The sequence below is a fragment of the Diceros bicornis genome, chromosome 36 (genome assembly GCF_020826845.1).
Source record: "Diceros bicornis minor isolate mBicDic1 chromosome 36, mDicBic1.mat.cur, whole genome shotgun sequence".
Classification (NCBI taxonomy): domain Eukaryota; kingdom Metazoa; phylum Chordata; class Mammalia; order Perissodactyla; family Rhinocerotidae; genus Diceros; species Diceros bicornis.
Genome location: NC_080775.1, coordinates 7,215,183 through 7,236,511, shown reverse-complemented (window position 1 = coordinate 7,236,511; position 21,329 = coordinate 7,215,183). Strand labels below are relative to the sequence as shown.

Genomic DNA, 21,329 nt, shown 5'->3' with positions numbered 1-21,329 from the left:
TTCAAAGTGCAAGATAGACCCAGGGATTTCAGTCCAACAGATCATTGATCTGCAACTAACAATGAGGAAGCTACCACCCGTTAAGTTAATATCAAAAAACACCCACAATTATCTGAAAAGGCTATTAAAATCCTTTTCCCTTTTGTACCAGTAAAAGACTGGATTTTCTTCCTACACTTCAATCAAAACAACATATTACAATAGCTTGAATGCAGAAACAAATGTGAGAATCCACCTTCTTCTACTAAGCCAAACATTTTAAAAGTTTGCAAAAATGGGAAACAATGCCAGTCTTCTCACTGCATTTTTTGTTTTGGAAAATTGACTCGTTTTTCATACAAAATTATTTATGTTAGTGTAAGGGCTTGTTATTGTTATTTTAAAATGAATGAATAAATAGGTACTTTTAAACTTTTCTCAGTTTTAATTTCTAATGTGGTAAACAATGATTGATATAACCCACATAAACAAAAGCTTTTGGGGGTCCTCAATAATTAAGAGAGTAAAGGGAGCCCGATACCAAAAGGTTTGAGAACCACTGCGCTAGCCATATTGGTTGTTAAAAAATTGAAATACTTCCAAGCTTATTGGTAATATCTGCTGCCTCGAGCCTCTAAAATGACCCCTCCATACTCATTACCCTGGCCCCTCCCACACATCAGCACCTAAAGGGTTAATACGTGGTGCGCGGGGCACCAGGACCCTCTGTGACATCCTACACTGGCATCCCTTCTCATTAGTTTCTGACGTGCTGTCCACTTGTTCAGCATTTTGAATCTCATTCCTGCAAAGAAACCAACTGCATCCCCCTCTCAGCTTTCACAGTGACCTGAGGTCAGCGCAAACCTTTTCTCCGCACTTTTGTCCTCTTCATCCTTGTGTCTTCCTGACGCATTTAAGTTTGCTGTTTGGAATAATTTCCTGAAAGTAAAAGGGAGATTTTTTTAAAGGTCGGAAACAGGGGCGGCACTTGTAGGCTTTCTTGTGATTCCTGTCCCACCACCGTGAGCTGTGTGGTTAAGCAATTTACTGAATTTCTCTGAACCTCAATCTGCTGTTGTAACGTGGGGATGACGGTATCTCCCTTTCAGGCTTGTGGTGAGCATTAAAGATAATCTATACAAAGGAGCAGCACACAGGCAGGGCTCAGATATCACAGTTACTATTACATACATAGCCCCAGATGGAGGACCTGAGCTCTCTGACTTCTTCAAAGATACTGATCTGCATTAAACCACAACATTTCACAAACACTTCCCAGTGACCCAGATAGTTTAGACACAGCTCTACCTCTTTCGGTGAGAGACAGCTTTCCACAGCTGGGTGAAAAGCACATTCGTTGCTGAAGAGTGTGATTCTACATGACGGGAAAGCGCTGGACTGGGAATCAGGGGTCCCGCTCTCTTTCCAGGCTTGCCACAATTCAAGGAATGACCCACAGCATCAGGTTTCTTATCTACCAAATGTGAAGATTGACCTAAAGGATCTTTAGGGTCTCTTCCAGCTCTCAGATCCTAGGATCCTAGTAGGAACAATACTCAATATGTCCCATGGTATTTTATTTTGCGCCAAAAACACTTGTGTTCTATAAGGCCCAAACTGCTGCTTGGGTTTCCCAAGGAAGTTGGAGACTATCTTTGACATTACATATACCTTTGTGGTTCTTCTTAGGTCTGACCTAGATGAATGACTCTAGGTCAAGAACCAGATCGTTTCTTTATCTAGATCTTGATGTACTCCTGTGGCCCTTGTGTAAAGCTTAGTAAATCATTATCTAGAAGATTCTGTGCTTAGTGAGTTATCTTAATGTTCATCCCTAGTCTCTATTATGTAGATGGAGGAGAGGAGAGGCACCAAGGTGTAGCATCTGTTCAGTGCTGGCGGGCCTGTGGGTAAACATAACTTGACCTTGATTCGCCCACAGAGCAAAGAATCTCATCTCAGACTCTGTCCACATCCTTTTGAAGCCCCTTCCTTTTCCTTATCTTCCCTGTTGCTCCCATGGGCCACAAGCGCCAGATGAGTTCTCTCTCGTTTTGAACAACATCAGAGAAGGGAAAAAAATCACCTAGCCCGCAACCGTTTTTCTCCCACCCACCTTTCCCCCAGCCAAGGAAGTTTTCACTGCATCCCCTCAGATAGGGGAGGAAAGTGCTGGGAGCAGAGTGCTCTGTAAGCAGGTTCATCCGCACTGTCCACTGGGGGAGGCAGGTTCTCAGGAAGGGAGCAGAGAGGGAGGGAAGATGGGCAGCCATTGCCACTCTAAGTGTGGCTGTGGCACTAGTGGCATTTGGGAGCTTGTTAGAAGTCCTCTTAGCCTCCACGCTCACCCCATCGAATCCAAATGTGCCTTTTAACACGACCCCCAGGCGACTTGCATGCACATTAAAGTGTGCCAAGCATGCTGCAAACGACTTAAGCTAGTCCTATTTGTTGCAGAGAGTCCCACCTAGGTGAGACATCATTCTCCCAGATCAAATGACCGCCTACCCTCCAAGTGTGGGTATTTCTGGTTAACTCCAGGGACACAGGCATATCTCAGCATGAAACTCATTTTAAGGGTAAAAAAGAAAGGGGTAGCTTTATCCTGGGGGCAGCGGGGTTGAGGGCATATGGCGAAAGGAAATAAAGAGGTGTCAGGGCTCCAAATCCAATTAAGAGCCCCTGGTCTGCATCTCTTGCTCCTATCTTTCTTACTGTGTGATGGTGCCACTTACAGCAAGAGAAGAGAGTATCTCATTTTACCAAGTTTCTCATCTTTTATTTGAAACTCTGCACATTTGTCCTTCTGGGAGTAGTGGTAGGTAGGTAATGGTCTGGCCTATTACTCAAAAGGAGAGAGCAGATGCCTGGTAGACAGAAAAGCTGGTTCGAATCCCTAAATCTGTTGCTGCATAACCTACAAATGCCTCATTTTTCCCTACCTAGCATGGGCATGGTGAGATGGAGGAGCTGAGTCTCCAGCAATCCACTGGAGGGAAAACAAAAAACAAAACAGCGGTGAAAGGTGAAGAGTGTCCTAGCGTCCCTTACCTTCACTCACCTTTCTCCCCAGACCTCTTTGGTGATTCAGTCCAGAGGAAGGTGGCTCTCAGTTACCATGATTAATGTCAGCTGAAGAAGCCAAAAACGCCCAGGAAATGTTGCACTTCAGTTGAGTAGGGAATTTCTGGAGGTGACAAATCTACAAATATCCCAAGGGAGGATAGACCATGACAGTACTTCAGAGACAGTGATGGAGGTGGACAGGGAGAAGGCAGTGGAACATGTGGGATCCTGCCTGTGTCTTTCAAATTACCGTTCACGGCAAAAACCCGAAATAAGAGGTGAAACACTTTTCACATCAGAAGAGCTCAGTTTAACTCTCTCAGTGCGTGCCGAAGCTCGTGGGATTTTCAGGATTAATAATAAGTGCTGGCTGTACCAGAGTCCAAAGGCAAGGCCACATCAATGTACCTCTGAGCCTATGGTAGGACGGACACCCCTCCTGGGAGTCCCCCTTTCCAAGCTCTGAGCATTTTCTCCCATCTCCCAACACCAAGTTCGAAATCAAAAGTTTTTCCTCCACTCCAGTGGCATAGGAATTTAAAAAGTGTCCATAGTCCATAGTCTATGGACAATTTAAATGCTCTTAGAAGAGAAAATGACATCTAAATCCAGAATTGTACCAATACTTAAAAATTACAGAGAGAAAAGTATTTCCCTTCCCACCTTCTAAAGAAAATTCTGTTTCCTCTTGAGCTTCCAGCCCCACCGTCGTATGAGCCAGGGGAATGGGAAGAGCTGAAAGCATAGAAAAATTTCTGTTAGAAAGTCAGAGCCACTGGTAGAAGCGAGAAATAGATCTGGAAAGATGGGTGCAAGAGTCAAGATGGGTGGAGAAAAGCTCCCGATAGCTGAATTTCGAGAAAGAATTTCCAGAGTTTTTAGCAAGTACAACTAGAGAATGAATGAAGCTGCCATGCTGTGTGGGAAGAAATTTTTTAAGTGATAATATAGAAAAGAGGATTTAAAGACATTTTGATGAGTCACATAAATGGAATTCTCCTTCGTTACTCCTCTGCAAGATGTCAGGACAGACAATGTATTTTCAATTCTTTTTTTTCGATGTTGTACTGCTGATTCTTTTATGCCACTACATTGAGAATAGCTAAAAAATTCCCCAGATTTATTCCTATTAGATTAAAAAGAAACAAGCCTCCAGGGCTACCTTCCCCACACATTCTCCTACCTCCCAGTTTCTTCAGATGGTATTTGGAATGCCCTTGGCAAGGCATTCCAGGGAAAAGGATTATCGCCAACTCTTTACTGGTTCTTAGCTGTAGACCAGGGAAGTTTCAGTACTTCTAAATTCCAGAAAATATGCCTTCATGAAAGGAAAGTCTGTGGGAGTAAGAAGTCCTGGAACTTCCCCTTGTCCCCACATAAACTTCTCAGATACTCAGGCTAATTTACAATGACTCTGGAAACTTCCATGGCCTTCATCATCATGTAATTAAAGAGTTTTTAAGGACACAAGCTATTCCAGAGGCAATTGGTCTGCCTTTTTCTCAAATTTATGTGTTTAGAAATTTTCCTGGTTTGTGGTTGAGTTATGAGATTCCAAATGCATCTGAGGTCAGTCCTTAATTATTTAGGCTAATGAATAATTACAAGAGTTGCTAAGTATACTTCTTATTGATTTTTTTTGAAGTAAAATTACTTATAGTGAAAGGCACAGATCTTAAGCATACAATTTGATGAGTTTTAGCAAATATGTACTCTCATATAATCCACATTTCCATCATCTCACTGCCTCCATCAATCCCCACCCGCCACAAACAACACATAACTCTGATTTCTTTCTGTATACGAAGTTTTGTCTGTTCTTGAACTTCATATACATGAAATCAAACAGTATGTTCTGTTTTGTGTGTATCTTCTTTTGTTCATCATAATGTTTTTAAGATTATTTAAAGCTACTATAAATATTTTGTATAAGTCTTTTTGTGGACATGTGCTTTTACTCCTCTTAGATAAATACCCAGGAGTGGAATGGCTGGATCATAGGGTAGGTATATATTTAACTTCATTAAAAAAATTTTGTTTTCCAAAGTAATGGTATTTACACTCCCACCAGTAATGTAAGAGTCCCAGTAGCCCTACTTCCTTTCCAACATTTGGTGTTGTCAGTCTTTTATCCATGTTACCTGTTTATCTAATGGACTATATCATGATGGTTTCCAATTTGCTTTTCTTGATGTCTAATGATATTGAGCACCGTATCAAATGCTTATTGATAATCATGTATCTTCTTTGCAGAAGTGACTGTTCAGGTCTTTCTCCATTTATTTATTGGGCTGTTTGCCTTTTAGTATTGATTCGTAGTTCTTTATATAATGTGGACACAAGTCTTTTTGTCAGATAGATGTTTTGTGAAGATTTTCTCCCAGTCTAGCTCATCATTTATTTTTTCATTTGCTTAATGTCTTAGGATGAGCAGAAGTTTTGTTTTTGTTTTTGTTTTTGTTTTGAGGAAGATTGGCCCTGAGCTAACATCTGTTGCCAATCTTCCTCTTTTTCTTTTTTCTTCCCAAAGCCCTAGTACATAGCTGTATATCCTAGTTGTAAGTCCTTCTAGTTCTTCTCTGTGGGACGCCACCTCAGCATGGCTTGATGCGTGGTAAGTAGGTCTGTGCCCAGGATCCAAACTGGCGAACGCTGGGCCGCCAAAGTGGAATGCACAAACCCAACCGCCAGGCCACCGGTCCAGCACCTAGAAGTTTTTAATTTACTTTTCTTTTATGGTTAGTGCTTTTTGTGTCATTTCTACGAAATCTTTGCCTATCTGTAGCTTGTAAAGCTATTTGCCTTTTGTTACTTTAGAAGCTTAATACTTTCAATTTCTATGTTTTCATCTATAATGTTTACATCTAGTATATGAATCTTTTACATTTAGATATATAATAAAATTAATTTTTGTATGTGGAGTGAGGTTCTTTTTCTCTATATATTTATCCATTTGTTTCAGAAGCGTGTGTTGGAAGATTTTCCTTCCTTTGTTAAATTGCCATAGCGTGTTTGTAAAACAATCAACTGAATGTACATGTATGAGTCTATTTCTGGACTTTCTATTCTGTTCCTTGACTCTATTTGTCTATCCTTTTACCGATATACACTGTCTTGGTTACTGCAGCTTTATATAAAGTCTTGATATCAAATGATGTGACTCTTCCAAATTTGTACATATTTTTAAGATTGTCTTAGAAATTCTGGGTCTTTTGTGTTTCCAAAGAGGTTTTAGAATCAACTTGCCAAATTTCTACCAAAAAGTGTGTTTGATTTTTTCATTGTAATTACTGAATTTATTGATCAATTTAAGGTGAATTGATATCTTTTTTTTATTTATTTTTTTAATTTATTTTTTTTATTGATGTTTTAATGGTTTTTAACATTGTGAAATTTTGGGTTGTGCATTTTTGTTTGTCCATCACCATATACATGACTCTCTTCACCCCTTCTGCCCACCCTCCACCCCCCACCCCCACTGCCCCTGGTAACCACAGTTTTCTCTGTCCATGTGTTGGTTTATATTCCACATATGAGTGAGATCATACAGTGTTTGTCTTTCTCTTTCTGGCTTATTTCACTTAACATAATACACTCCAGGCCCATCCATGTTGTTGCAAATGGGACGATTTTCTCTTTTTTTATGGCTGAGTAGTATTCCATTGTATATATCTACCACATTTTCTTAATCCAGTTGTCAGTCGAGGGACACTTAGGTTGCTTCCACTTCTTGGCTATGGTGAATAATGCTGCAATGAACATAGGGGTGCATAAGCCTCTTTGGATTGTTGATTTCAGGTTCATTGGATAGATTCCCAGTAACGGGATGGCTGGGTCATAGGGCATCTCTATTTTTAAGTCTTTGAGGAATCTCCATACTGTTTTCCATAGAGGCTGCACCAGTTTGCTTTCCCACCAGCTGTGTATGAGGGTTCCCGTTTCTCCACATCCTCTCCAACACTAGTTGTTTTTTGTCTTGGTGATTATAGCCATTCTAACAGGCGTGAGGTGGTATCTTAGTGTTGTTTTGATTTGCATTTCCCTGATGATTAGTGATGTTGAACATCTTTTCATGTGCCTATTGGCCATCTGTATATCTTCTTTGGAGAAGTGTCTGTTCATTTCCTCTGCCCATTTTTTGATCAGGTTGTTTGTTTTTTTGTTGTTCAGTTGTGTGAGTTCTTTATATATTATGGAGATCAACCCCTTGTCAGATGTATGTTTTGCAAATATTCTCTCTCAGCTGGTGGGTTGTCTGTTCATCTTGATTCTGGTTTCGTTTGTCTTATAGAAGCTCTTTAATCTGGTAAAATCCCACTTGTTTATTTTTTCTTTAGTTTCCCTAGTCTGGGTAGGCATGTCATCTGAAAAGTTTCCTTTATAACCAATGTCAAATAGTGTGTTGCCTATATTTTCTTCTATGAGTTTTATAGTTTCAGGTCTCACCTTCAGGTCTTTGATCCATTTTGAGTTAATTTTTGTGAATGGCGATAGCAGATGGTCCACTTTCATTCTTTTGCATGTGGCTGTCCAGTTTTCCCAACACCATTTATTGAAGAGACTTTCCTTTCTCCATTGTATGTTCTTAGCACCTTTGTTGAAAATTAGCTGTCCATATATGTGTGGTTTTATTTCTGGGCTTTCAATTCTGTTCCATTGATCTGTGGGTCTGTTTTTGTACCAGTACCATGCTGTTTTGATTACTATTGTTTTGTAGTATGTTTTGAAGTCAGGGATTGTGATGCCTCCTGCTTTGTTCTTTTTTCTTAGGATTTCTTTAGCTATTCGGGGTCTTTTGTTGCCCCATATAAATTTTAGTATTCTTTTTTCTATTTCTGTGAAGAATGTCATTGGGATTCTGATTGGGATTGCATTGAATCTGTAGATTGCTTTAGATAATATAGACATTTTAACTATGTTTATTCTTCCAATCCACGTGCATGGGATATCTTTCCATTTCTTTATGTCATCATGGATTTCTTTCAATAATGTCTTGTAGTTCTCATTGTATAGGTCCTTCACCTCCTTTTATTTATTCATTTATTCCTAGGTATTTTATTCCTAGGTATTTTATTCTTTTTGATACAATTGTAAATGGTATTATCTTTTTGAGCTCTCTTTCTATTAGTTCATTATTAGCATACAGAAATGCAACTGATTTTTGTAGATTGATTTTGTACCCTGCAACTTTGCTGTAGTTGTTGATTGTTTCTAATAGTTTTCCAACAGATTCTTTAGGGTTTTCTATATACACAATCATGTCATCTGCGAATAGTGAGAGTTTCACTTCTTCGTTACCTATTTGGATTCCTTTTATTCCTTTTTCTTGCCTAATTGCTCTGGCCAAAACCTCCAGTACTACGTTGAACAGGAGTGGTGAGCGTGGGCAGCCCTGCCTCGTTCCTGTTCTCAGAGGAATGGCTTTCAGTCTTTCCCCATTGATTATGATGTTGGCTGTGGGTTTGTCATAAATAGCCTTTATTATGTTGAGATACTTTCCTTCTATTCCCATTTTGTTGAGAGTTTTTATCATAAATGGATGTTGTATCTTGTCAAATGCCTTCTCTGCGTCTATTGAGATGATCATGTGGTTTTTATTCTTTGTTTTGTTGATGTGATGTTTCATGTTGATTGATTTGTGGATGTTGAACCATCCCTGCGTCCCTGGTATAAATCCCACTTGATCATGGTGTATGATCTTTTTAATGTATTGTTGTATTCTGTTTGCCAATATTTTGTTGAGGATTTTTGCATCAATGTTCATCAACAATATTGGCCTGTAATTTTCTTTCTTTGTATTGTCTTTGTCTGGCTTTGGTATCAGGGTGATGTTGGCCTCATGGAACGATTTAGGAAGTGTTCCATCTTCCTCTATTTTTTGGAATAGTTTGAGAAGGATGGGTATTAAATCTTCTTTGAATGTTTGGTAAAATTCACTGGAGAAGCCATCTGGTCCTGGACTTTTATTTTTTGGGAGGTTTTTGATTACTATTTCAATCTCTTTACTTGTGATTGGTCTATTCAGATTCTCCATTTCTTCTTGGTTCAGTTTTGGGAGGTTGTATGAGTCTAAGAATTTATCCATTTCTTCTAGATTGTCCAATTTGTTGCCATATAATTTCTCATAGTATTCTCTTATAATCCTCTGTATTTCTGTGATATCCATTGTAATTTCTCCTCTTTCATTTCTAATTTTATTTTCTTGAGCCTTTTCTGTTTTTTTCTTAGTAAGCCTGGCTAAGGGTTTGTTGATTTTGTTTATCTTCTCAAAGAACCAACTCTTTGTTTCATTAATCCTTTCTACTGTTTCTTTGGTCTCAATTTCATTTATTTCTACTCTGATTTTTATTATTTCTCTCCTTCTGCTGATTTTGGGCTTTGTTTGTTCTTCTTTTTCTAGTTCTGTTAGGTGTAATTTAAGGTTGCCTATTTGGGCTTTTTCTTGTTTGTTAAGGTGGGCTTGTATCGCTATGAATTTCCCTCTCAGGACCGCTTTTGCTGCATCCCATATGGTTTGATATGGCATATTATCATTTTCGTTTGTTTCCAGATAGTTTTTGATTTCTTCTTTAATTTCATCAATGATCCATTGGTTGTTCAGTAGCATGTTGTTTAATCTCCACATTTTTGTCACTTTCCCAGTTTTTTTTTCATGGTTCATTTTCAGTTTCATATGGCATTATGTATGGTCTGAAAAGATGCTTGTTATGATTTCAATCTTCTTAAATTTATTGAGGCTTGCTTAAGAATCTTCCAATCCATAACCATTGTATATTTCTCCATTTATGTAGTTCTTTAATTTATGTTAGTAACGTTTGAGAGTTTTCAGTTTAGAGGTCTTGCAAGTTTTTGGTAAATTTATCCACGAGTATTTTATGTTTTTTGATACTGTTGTAAGTGGAATTGTTTTTAAATTTTTTATTTGCTAAAGGTTGCTTCCAGTATACAGAACTAACCACATGTGATTTTTGTATTGAGACAGCTAAATTTGCTAAGGTCTAGTAGTTATTTTGTAGATTTCTTAGTAATTTTATGTAAATGATCAAGTCATCTGTGAATAATGTTTCTAATTTTGAAATCTACTTTCTGATAGTAATATAGCACCACCAGCTTTCTTATGCATACCTTTGCATAACATATCTTTTTATATCTTTTACTTTCAACCTATTGTTGTCTTTGTATTTAAAGTCGTTCTCTAATAGACAGCATATAGTTGAGCCCTCCTGTTTTGTGCAGTCTGAAAGCTTCTATCTTGTTTAATTTAGATTTCATGTAATTAATTGCCGATATGGTTGGCTTCAAGTCTACCTTCTTGCTGTTTCCTAGTTGTCCCATTTATTTTTTTATTCTTCTATTCTTCCTTTTCTCTCTTAATTTTGGTTAACCAGAAATATATTTTAATACTCTATTTTATTTCTTCTGTTGTCATTTTAGCTACACTCTTGTATTATTATTTGGCAGTTTCTCTAGGCTTTCCAGAATATATGCTTATCACAATCTACTTAGAGTTAATATTGTACCATACCATGTATGATATAAGAACCCTATTATAGAAAAATTCCATTCACTGCAAGCTTTATACTATAGATATTATATATTTTAGGTTTACATACACAATAAAACTCACCATACAATATTATTATTTTTATTCTGAACAGTTCTCTCTCAAAGAAATTAAAAGAAGAAGGTGGTCCTTTCTTTCACCTCAATATGTACCAGTGTTCCTCTTCCTTTCCTGTAGATCTGTTTCTAGCTGGTGTAATTTCCACATAGCCTGAAGAATTTCCCTTAGCATTATTTTTTATAATGCAGGTGGGCTGGTGAGAATTTAGACAAATTCTCTAAGCTTTCATTTATCTGAAAATATATTGATTTCAACCTCATTTTTGAGGTAGAATTCTCTAGGTAGAATTCTAGGCTGACAGGTTTTTATTCTTTTAAAACTGTGGATATGTTCTACCATTATTTTCTGGCTTCCATTGTTTCCATTGAAAAGTCATTCATCCTTCATCATTGATTCCTCGTAATGTGTCCCTTTTCTCTGGCCACTTTTAGAATTCTCTCATTATCTTTGGTTTTCAGCAGTGTGGCTCAGATGCATTTAGGTGTGATTTTCTTTATATTTATCCTGCTTGGAGTTCACCGAGCATCTTGGATCTGTAAGTCAATGTTTGTCATCAAATTTCAGACATTTTTGGCCATTATTTCTTCAAATATTTTTTCTGCTCCATTCTTACTCCCCTCTTGCTTTGAGACTTCAATTAAATATGTTAAACTTTTTGATATTATCCCACAGGCCACTGAAGTTCTATTTTTTTTTCTTTTGGTGAGGAAGCCTGGCCCTGAGCTAACATCTGTTGCCAATCTTCCTCGTTTTGCTTGAGGAAGATGGTACCTGAGCTAACATCCTGCCAATATTCCTCTATTTTGTTTGTGGGACACTGCCATAGCATGGCTTGATGAGTGATGCATCGGTCTGTGCCTGGGATCTGAACCTGGGAACCCCGGGTTGCTGAAGCAGAACTTAACCACTAAGCCACTGGGCTGGCCCCCTTTTTTTGCATGTGAATGTCCAGTTGTTCCAGCAACATTTGTTGAAAAGACTATCTTTGCTCCATTGTATTGCCTTTGCTCCTCTGTCAAAGATCAGTTGACTATATTTTTGCGGGTCTATTTCTGGACTCTCTATTCTGTTCCCTTGATCTATTAGTCTGTTCTTTCACCAATGCCACAATGTCTTGATTCCTGTAGCTTTATAGTAAGTCTTGAAGTTGGGTAGTGTCAGTTCTCCAACTTTGTTCTTCTCCTTCAACGTTGTGTTGGCTGTTCTGGGTGTTTTGCCTCTCCATATAAACTTTAGAATCAGTTCGTTGACATCCACAAAATAGGTTGCTGGCATTATTATTGGGATTGCATTGAATCTATAGATCAAGTTGTGAAGAACTGACATCTTGACAATATTGAGTCTTCCTATCCATAAACATGGAATATCTCTCCATTTATTTAGCTCTTTGATTTCTTTCATCCAAGTTTTATAGTTTTCCTCATATAGATCTTGCACATATTTTGTTAAATTTATAACCAAATACTTCATTTTCTGGGTGCTAATGTAAATAGTATTGTGTTTTTAATTTCAATTTCCACTTGTTCATTGCTGGTATACAGCAAAGCAATAGACTTTTGTATATTACCTTTTTATCATGTAATCCTGCTACAATCACTTATTAATACCAGGAGGGTTTTTTGTCTGTCCTTTCAGATTTTCTACATAGAAAATCATGTCATCTGAAAACAAAAATAATTTTATTTCTTCCTTCTCAATCTGTATACCTTTCACTTCCTTTTCTTTTCTGACTGCATTAGCTAGGACTTCCAGTACGATGTTGAAAAGCAGTGGTGAGAGGGAACATCTTTGCCTTGTTCCTTCATTGGCCTTTCTGATATTATGCATATCTTGTTTTAGCAACAGGTTTACCTTCTGATACTTAAAACGTTGGTTGGTATTGACATATGATAAGTACCGGTGAATGGTACTGATGATATGGGCTGTAGAGAGAGATGACCTTTGGCAGGAGTTAAAGGCTAAGGTAAACTTCAGCCCAGTCTCTATCTGAATTACCATTCTCTTTTTCTGGACAGACTGAAAAAGGAAGGGAGCAGAACGGGCATCTATTCTATGCCTATTGTGTGCCAGGTGCTCTGCAAGTTACCTCAGTGTGCTCTTTCATGTAATCTTTAAGACAAATCACATAAATTTTACAAAATATTAATTAATATAAATATTAATTAATTAACATAAATATTACAAAATAATAGTTATTATACCCATTTTACAGAAAAGGAAGTCAAGTGTTGGATAAATGAAAATGGTAAAGCCATACAGCTAGTAAGCCATCTTCCTCTTCTTTCCCCCATGCTGCCTTTCTGTCTTATTATGATGGTGATTACAATTACCAAAATTTGAGTACTTGTGTTACATGTTCTTCTACAACTGCAGGCCCACTGAACCATTCAAATGGCTTTCGTTTAGTCCCCTCTTGGCTAGAGGTGGGGAAAACTGTCCACGTTCTCCTCGCCTTCTGTTCTTGGGGGTTCCAGGAGTGTCCTGAGCCTTGGATGGGGTGGTCTTCAGGACGGCAAGATGCTGGGCAGAGTGTAAGGGCACAGAGGAGCTTCACTCCAGCCTGAGTGATTAATAGGCAATCGGCAGACTGTCCTCAGCCAGCAATGAGTGCAGCAACCAGCCCGGATGTTCCTCCATGCCTGTTCTGGTGGATGCAGAGGCTGGCTGTGGGAGAGGGCCCTGCTCTCTCACCGTTTCCTGTTTCCTGTGCTCTTTTTATCCACTTCCTTTATCCAGCCTGTGTTTTTTCCTAAAATAGAATCTCTTGAAGCAGGAGCACTCGTTGCAAGATATGCAATGGAATCATTTTTCTGATTAGACCAGCGCCTTCTTCCCTTAATAGTTGGGTGTTTGGCCACTTCTTTGAGTGTGTTTGGCAGGAAACTAGTGTCCACTTTTCCAGTTGAGGGAGGTCAGGTCTTCATGGTATGAGAAGGAATATGATAAACTCAGAGGTGGGCAGGTGGGTGAGAAACACATTTCCTACTTGCCAGACACTGAGTGAAGCACTTTACATATATTTCTCAAAAAAAAAAAAAGGTACAGAATCATTAATTACAGAAAGTCTGAAAATCCTTATTTCTTGAAAAGTATTTCTCATGGACATATTTTGTCCCTCAATTAAATTTGCACATCTTTCCTCCCTCCCTTTCCTCACATCCCTTGCTCCTCCTCTTTCGATACTTCCTCGGCATGAGGCGTATTCAGAATGAAACCTCATTCATTTCTATTGAGTTAGTTTGAACTATATTGTAGTTTGGAGAGGAACTTGGTTGAAGTTCAATTTTGAACTGTCTCTGATACAAAGGTTTCTAAAGAACAATGGCAACAGCCTTAGCTTCTTGCTAGAAAAAAAGTAGAGTATATATAAATCCTTTAAATAAAGAAAAGCAATGTGTGATTAAATCATCACATGGTTAAATAGGTGCATGTCTGACTAGCACCTCTTGAACTCCTACTGTACTTCTTCTTCTTTGCAGAGTTCTGTGGGGATGACCCACCGGTCCTCAGAAACGCCACATTCAAGGCCCTCACCTACAAGATCGGCACCATGCTGAACTGTGAATGCAAGAAAGGCTTCCGCAGAATCAGCAAAGGGTCGCTCTTCATGGTTTGTAAAGGAAACTCGAGCCACTCTTCCTGGGAAAACAAATGTCACTGCGTCAGTACTTGTGAGTGTTTCCTTTTGTAACCACCAAGCGACAGGGGGAACTGTAGCAAAGAGCGAGACAGGGATTCTGCTTCTGTTCACTCAGCCCTACAGACAGAAATTGGCCAGCCCCATCCACAGAATAACTAATTTCAGTGGTTCTGGAATATTCATTCACTAAACAAATATTTAAGGAGTGTCTCCTAGTCCCAAAGACTGGTCTAGGCACTGAGGAGGCCCCAAGGAACATATATTTTGTGGGGAGAGAAGGATCAGACATTAGACTAATAATTACTGAACAATTAAAAAGTAATTCTAGTTCGCAACAATGTGAATGTACTTAATGTCACTGAACTGTGCACTTAAAAATGGTTAATATGGAAACTTTTATGTTGTGCCTATTTTATCACAATTTAAAAAAAATAAATATAAAAAAAGAATAGTCAGAATGAGCCTATATAAAGAATATAAAAAATAATAACAACTCTAGTGAGGAACATCTATCTGTAAGGCTGAATTAACTCTTTTGTGTCTTGGTTTCCAAAGCTCACACCTCATATCACCCATATCCTGACTGATGAAATATACTTATCCTAGCTCCACCTCCAGTAACACTCTGGGTGACATGAGGCCTTTTGGGGATTTCTTTCTTTCTTTTTTTTTTTTTTTTTTTTTTTGGTGAGGAAGTTGGGGCCTGAGCTAACATCTGTGCTCATCTTCCTCTACTTTGTATATGGGACGCTGCCACAGCATGGCTTGATGAGCAGTGCATAGGTCCATGCCCAGGATCCAAACCTGAGAACCCCAGGCCACCAAAGTGGAGTGAGAGAACTTAACCCCTACACTACCAGGCCGGCCCCGGGGATTTCTTGAGGGGAAAATATATTGTCAAGGAGAAAGTATTGTCCCTCCAGGGCCTTCCCCAGCCCAGTGTCAGGAACTGGTGTTCCAGAGCATGAAGAATATTCCCCAAGACCCCACATCCCCGAAAGGTTGCTGCCTCTTGTCCCAGTCCTGCAAAGCCCTTGCTGGGCTGGGGGAGCGAAGAGAATAACAAGCCACAGGCAGGTCAGACTGGTGCGTGGGTGAGGGTCTACAACAGCATGAAGGAAGCAGAGAGGCAGAGGAGGTTGTTCACTTCAAATTTCTTTGTTTCTGGACTGCAAAACATGGCTTGAGGCCTTGTGGCCCTCAATGCAGGATGTGCTAGAATCACCGGTGGACTAAGCGTCCCAAACCTCATCTTTGCTGGTGAGGGCAAGCAGAGATGGCAGAGCCACTAGCTCGGATATTGTAGGTGGGTCACTTCCCTGGAGTGGAATTTGGAGGGAATGACCCCCAAGATCATTTCTAAATGGCTTTCTAAACCTAAGTTGATCTGATACTATGATTTTGCCATTGAACTTCTATCCACTTTGCGATATTAGAGTGTGGTGAATCGTGGTGGGTTCATTTGTCTTGTTATTTCTTAACCCTGGAGATGGCATCGGTGAGCCGCAGTGACTTTGTCCCACCCACACTGTGGATGGACTGCAGAGTCTGAGTCCCAGCAGATCCCCTCCCTAGCCCTAAGCTAGAATCCTGATCCCTCCTCCCCCACCCCCATTGCAGCGCCCATACTCAGCTCCTTTGCCAAACTCCTCACAATAGAGAAGAGTGTTGTAGGGTTGGTTTTCTTGTCATTCCTTTAAGATTGCATCTCTCTACCTTTTAAATGACCTGCTTTGGGGCAACAGAGGAGTTAGTGGGTGGTTGAGTCAGATCACTCCTTGTTACCATTACACACACCCATGCACAATGTTGGCAGGGTTGATGGCCAGAATGGAGTCCCTTTTGGGGAGACACACATACACAAAAAATTCCGCCAGAAAATCTTTCAGTTCTTTCAGAAACATGTTATAAGCCACTGTCATTACACACATGCGTACCGACAGGCCAAGGTGGGCTATGCGTGAGCAGGCCCCAGTGAGAGCACCCCAAGGGCAGGACTTTCGTGTGGCTCATCTTGGTAATCCTAGCACCCTGATATTTCCTGGCATCTCATGAGCACTGGAAAGACACTCTTTTTGAGTAAATGAATACATGAAGAGTGTTTTCTATTTTAAGCATTTGCGAAGTTATTTGTTTCATTCCATCCATACTCTCTAGCTTCTGGGAACACAGGAAAACCAGTTACTCCTAAACCTGAAGAACGGAAGGAAAGAAAACCAACAGAAATGCCAAGCCGAACGCAGCCCATGGACCCAGCTCGCCTTCTAGGTAAGAGGCGAATCTGAACAACTGTCATCTGGCTGACTCCTGGGAGCCAATCCTTCTCTTGCGGGTATATGATGTGTTCCCCAAAGGAGAAAAGTCTGTCCACCATCCTCTCCTCTAAGGATGTCATGTGGGCAAGAGCTATTGCATAGCATTTGCAGACTGTTTGCTCAGCATTTTAAGCCACCATTACAGCTGCCAACCTGGGCTCTGGGCTTCCTCCTGCTTTGGGAGCTGGTCGAATAGAATTCAGCTCAGCTCAATTCAATTCAATTCAATTCAATTCAACTCAAATCAGAAAGCATGTGTTGTGATCAATTCAATTCAATTCAAATCAATTCAGAAAGCATGTGTTGGGACTAACTGTGCCAGGCACTGCCAACAGAAGACGCAAAAATGAGTAGATGACAGTCTGTGTTCTCAAGGAAATGCTCTGTGTTTTTCCCTTAAGTATAAGATAATGAACTGCAAGCAAAGCAAGACGTTTCTTGCAGACAGGGTTGTGAAATGTGCTGTGCCATACAGGTGGGTCTGCAGCTGCAGACAAACACCTGCTAGCTAATGGGCTGTGGGTGAGTGAGCGCCATGAGTACCCAATTGCTGAAGCAACTTCCCAAAATAAATCATGTTGAAGTCAAGTCCTAATGTCAGGAAGAAATAGAGCTCATTAGGAACACCTGAGCTTCTGGGGGAACAGCTGACCTTACAAGACCCCAGCGTTCTATGCTAATTTTACAATGTTACAAAGAACTTGATCGTATTGTATATAATCTCATTTGAACCTCACAACTCAATGAGTCAGAGGCAGGAGAATTACTTCAATTTACCAGGAAACTGAGACATGGGGAAGTTAAGAGACTTGGCTTAACTCACATAATTTAGGAACGAGACCTCAGGGCTCCTGAATTAGACTAGGGATCTTTCTACTGGTTACTTATTTTAAACTAATTTGAATTTATTTGCAGCTTCCATTATTAAAAAACAAAAAACAGATGAATCCAGAGGCATTGTGGCCACATGATGTTTTTATCCATTTACCCCTCCAACTTTGTACTGGAATGGTGTTGCAAAACACATGGAGTTGTTTGTTTTTCTCTACTTATCCCATATTACCCTCCACAGTTATTGAAAGGTTTCTCAAGAGGTCAACATTTGTTGTCTTTGCTCAAGCGGTAACCAGCTTGTTCCAGCTAAGGGATAGTTCACAGATTGTCTTAATTTGGATGTTTTCATTTGAAAGAAGCAAATCCAATTCATACAGGTTCAGACAGTTATGGATTTTACTGGCTATAAAAGAAATTTTATTCTGAGACTAAAATACAAGTTCCATATGATTTGCAAGGTGCTACACTGGAGCAGATCACTCGGGAGAGGACCACTCGGCTAGGCACATGTGCAGAGAGGTTATGTAGGGTACTTGTAGAGGTTATGTTGGGTACTCAGGTTATAGAAGGCCTGGAAGATCAGAGCATGTGTATAGCTTCATATGTCTGGGGATTGGGGGTACACGTGGTTCCATATGTCCAGATAGGGGGTGGGGTGGGGAATCCTGAGATTAAATCAGAGCAGGACATGATCTCTGTGGTTAAAGGTCAGTCAGGCTTGGGTTTGAGTTGGGTGAGTTGAAAGTTACTGGGCATGAGGCATTTTCAGAGGCCTTGATGGGGCTCACATGGGGCAAGCTTCAGGCATGGCTTGATCAAAGATCAGACTCCATTTCCCTGATATTCTCTCAGCTCCTCCCTCCTCCTGGCTTTGGCTTTGTCACCAGTCCTTCTGCCATGGTCCCAAGATGACCACCAGCCACAACCCAAGGATGTGCTTCCTCACTTAGCAGTGGAGATCTAGGCGGTCTTCACATTTCATTGGCCCAAATTGGCTGGAGCCTGCCCTTATCCCTGAGCTAAGCCCGCCTTTCCACTCCTGTCCACTTATCAGAACCCTCACCATCATCAGAAGTAATTACTCCTTCCTCTGTGTTCCCACAGCAAGCGCCTGTTCCTCAACTACAATACTCAGTGCATTCTGCTTTCATACGTCTCTCTTACCCAGTTAACTGCCTGCTCTTTGCAGGAGTGACGGGTCTTTGTGCCTTCCCACAAGGTGCCTAGCAGAGTTCCTGACACATAGGTATTCTCAATACATGTTGGTTGGATGAAAGAATGAATGAATGAATGAATGAACAAATTAATGAAAGAACAAAAGAATAAGAACCAAGGTGTCTAGGAAGAGGCAACGTGGATTCGCTCACAATGCCTTCCCCAGCTTGCCTGCAGAATTTCCCTTCCCTCCTCCAGATCGCTGCAGGGAGCCTCCACCCTGGGAACATGAAGCTCCAGAGAGAATTTACCATTTCATGGTGGGGCAGACGGTTCACTACCAGTGCACCCAGGGATTCAGGGCCCTACGGAGAGGTCCTGCTGAGAGCGTCTGCAAAACGATCTGTGGGAAGTCACAGTGGACACAGCCCCAGCTCAAGTGCACAAGTGAAAGGAAGGACAGTGAGTTTGCAGGTATGGTGGCACCTTCTCAGGGCCCCCACCTTGCTTTTTCCATCAGGTCGAGCAGGGTGGAATTCCTCACCCACCAACTGTGTGACTTTGCAATCCACTTAATCTCCTTGGGCCTCTGTTTTTTCTCATTCTGGAAAATAGACTAGATAAGTTCTAAGGTCTCTGTCACCTAAGGTCCTCTGTACCTTGAGTGGGGATAAATAGCAGGAGACAGAAGAAGAGGAAAGATGCACCCCAGATGCTACCTCACTGGTGATATGCTATCCCTTTCCTAGCTGATCCTGAAATTCCTCTTCTTTTTTTTTTTTATAATTTTATTAATTTTTTTCTTTTCCCCCAAAGCCCCAGTAGATAGTTATATGTCATAGTTGCACATCCTTCTAGTTGCTGTATGTGGGACGCGGCCTCAGCATGGCCTGAGAAGCGGTGCGTCGGTGCGCGCCCGGGATCCGAACCCGGGCCGCCAGTAGCGGAGTGAACGCACTTAACCTCTAAGCCACGGGGCCTGCTGAAATTCCTCTTCTTTGTCTAAGCTACCAGCCTGCCACCCACGCCTTTCTAATTTACTTATATATAATAAAGTAAATCCATTATTTGCACAGTGCTACACTGTGCATGCTCCTTCTCCTCGTGTAATTCCCACTTGAGCTTTGATAAAAGTGCAAATGTGCAGGGAAGGGACTTACACACACACACACACACACACGCTCCTTCATGCATACATAAAACCCACCTCTGTTGAGGTCTTCTGCTAATACTATTAATCATGTTACTATTTCTACAATCGAAGTCACTTACATTTAACCATAAGTGTTACTGGTTTCTTGGCTCACCACCATTTCCCATATCCCACGTCTTCCTCTTGGGTTCTTTGGGGGTGCTCTCTTTCCCATAGCCTGCCTCCCGTGAGCCACGCTGCCGGCCAGGGACCGTCCGCGGCTTGCTTTGTGAAAGGATGAGGAGGCGGGGCAGTGTCCTGGGTAACTGACAACACCCACCAGGAATGGGGAACCTGTCACCGGGAAAAGCTATCCTTCTGTGCATTTCTACTTCGTTTGATGGTTCCATGGTATTTGTATTATTATTATTTGTATTATCCATCTGTTTCCAAGCCACAGATGGAAACCAGGGCTGAGTAGGAAGCCTGGGGATAAAGAGTTGCTCAGAGTTCCATGATCAGGGTTAGAATTCCCTCTCAGCCGGCTCTGCTGGGGCCACTTACCCACGTCTCTGTTACCCTGATCTAGAGCTGCGTCATGTAGCATCCTCAGATAACGTGCCCAGAACCGAGATTCACACCTCAGCTAATGTGTCTGGGGTCAGCTGAGGAGGCCGGGTGGGGGTGGCTGTGAGACCTCCACAACCCACCTTCAGTTCCACGAGCATTACTTACTCTCTCCTCCAGGTGACGAAGAGCCTCAAGCAAGCACTGATGCTCCTCCCGGGAGTGAAACCTCTTGTCCCTTAACAACGACAGGTACCACAGGTACCATAGGTTCTACAGGTACGGCTAGTTCCTATGAAGGTAAAGGCTTGGCCATTAAATCATAATGCAAGAAAGGAAAGACAGCTTGCCGGGAGCAGCCCCTCCAGCAGATGGGTCAGCGTTGTCCCCGGTTTTAAAGATGATCACACATCTGCATCTGACCCCCCAATCCTCAAACACATCAAAAGCAATTGTCAGAAAGAGGAGAAACAAGACTGAGGGCAGTATCTTGACACAGAAGGATGAAATGCTTGCCCATGGCCTCCCCTTGTCTTTCACATCCCTCCCATCGGTGTCCGAGGTTCTAGCTCACTGAGAAGCCCTAACTCCCTCCAGCCCGTGCAGTCTGATAATTAGCATAAACGGAGCATCTTCCCCTCTCTCTTTTGCACAGATTTTCAAATACACACAGAAGCGGCTACAACCATGGAGACGTTCATATTTACCACCGAGTGTCAGATGGCAGGTGGGTAGGGGTCGCTTCTCTTATTGATAAAGCGTACACCAGACAGAGACTGTGGGATGCGTTGCTTGGGGGTGGGGGATTGGTGGTTTAGTTAGTTAGTTTAAAATGACCCCCTCCTTACACTTTATAATGTTTATAAGAGTAAAAGATTAATCCAGATATTAACATGACTCAAAATCACAGTAATCAGTTATAGTAGGTTGTGAATGAAGTCTCTAACCAGCCGCAACCAGCTCCTCCTGAATGGATCCTAAAGGACAAAATACCCCAGGACTGTGGTGAGGGGT

General features: G+C 41.0%; 1 protein-coding gene across 1 annotated transcript in view; it reads left to right on the top strand.

Moving 5' to 3' along the window:
* The window catches only part of IL2RA (interleukin 2 receptor subunit alpha), a 54,414-nt gene that overhangs the window by 24,635 nt on the left and 8,450 nt on the right, over positions 1 to 21,329 (top strand). Inside the window, exons 2-6 of the mRNA XM_058532379.1 lie at positions 14,152 to 14,343; positions 16,470 to 16,580; positions 18,875 to 19,090; positions 20,496 to 20,594; positions 20,971 to 21,042. Coding sequence (XP_058388362.1) covers positions 14,152 to 14,343; positions 16,470 to 16,580; positions 18,875 to 19,090; positions 20,496 to 20,594; positions 20,971 to 21,042 — 690 coding nt within the window. The remainder of the gene's footprint in view (positions 1 to 14,151; positions 14,344 to 16,469; positions 16,581 to 18,874; positions 19,091 to 20,495; positions 20,595 to 20,970; positions 21,043 to 21,329) is intronic.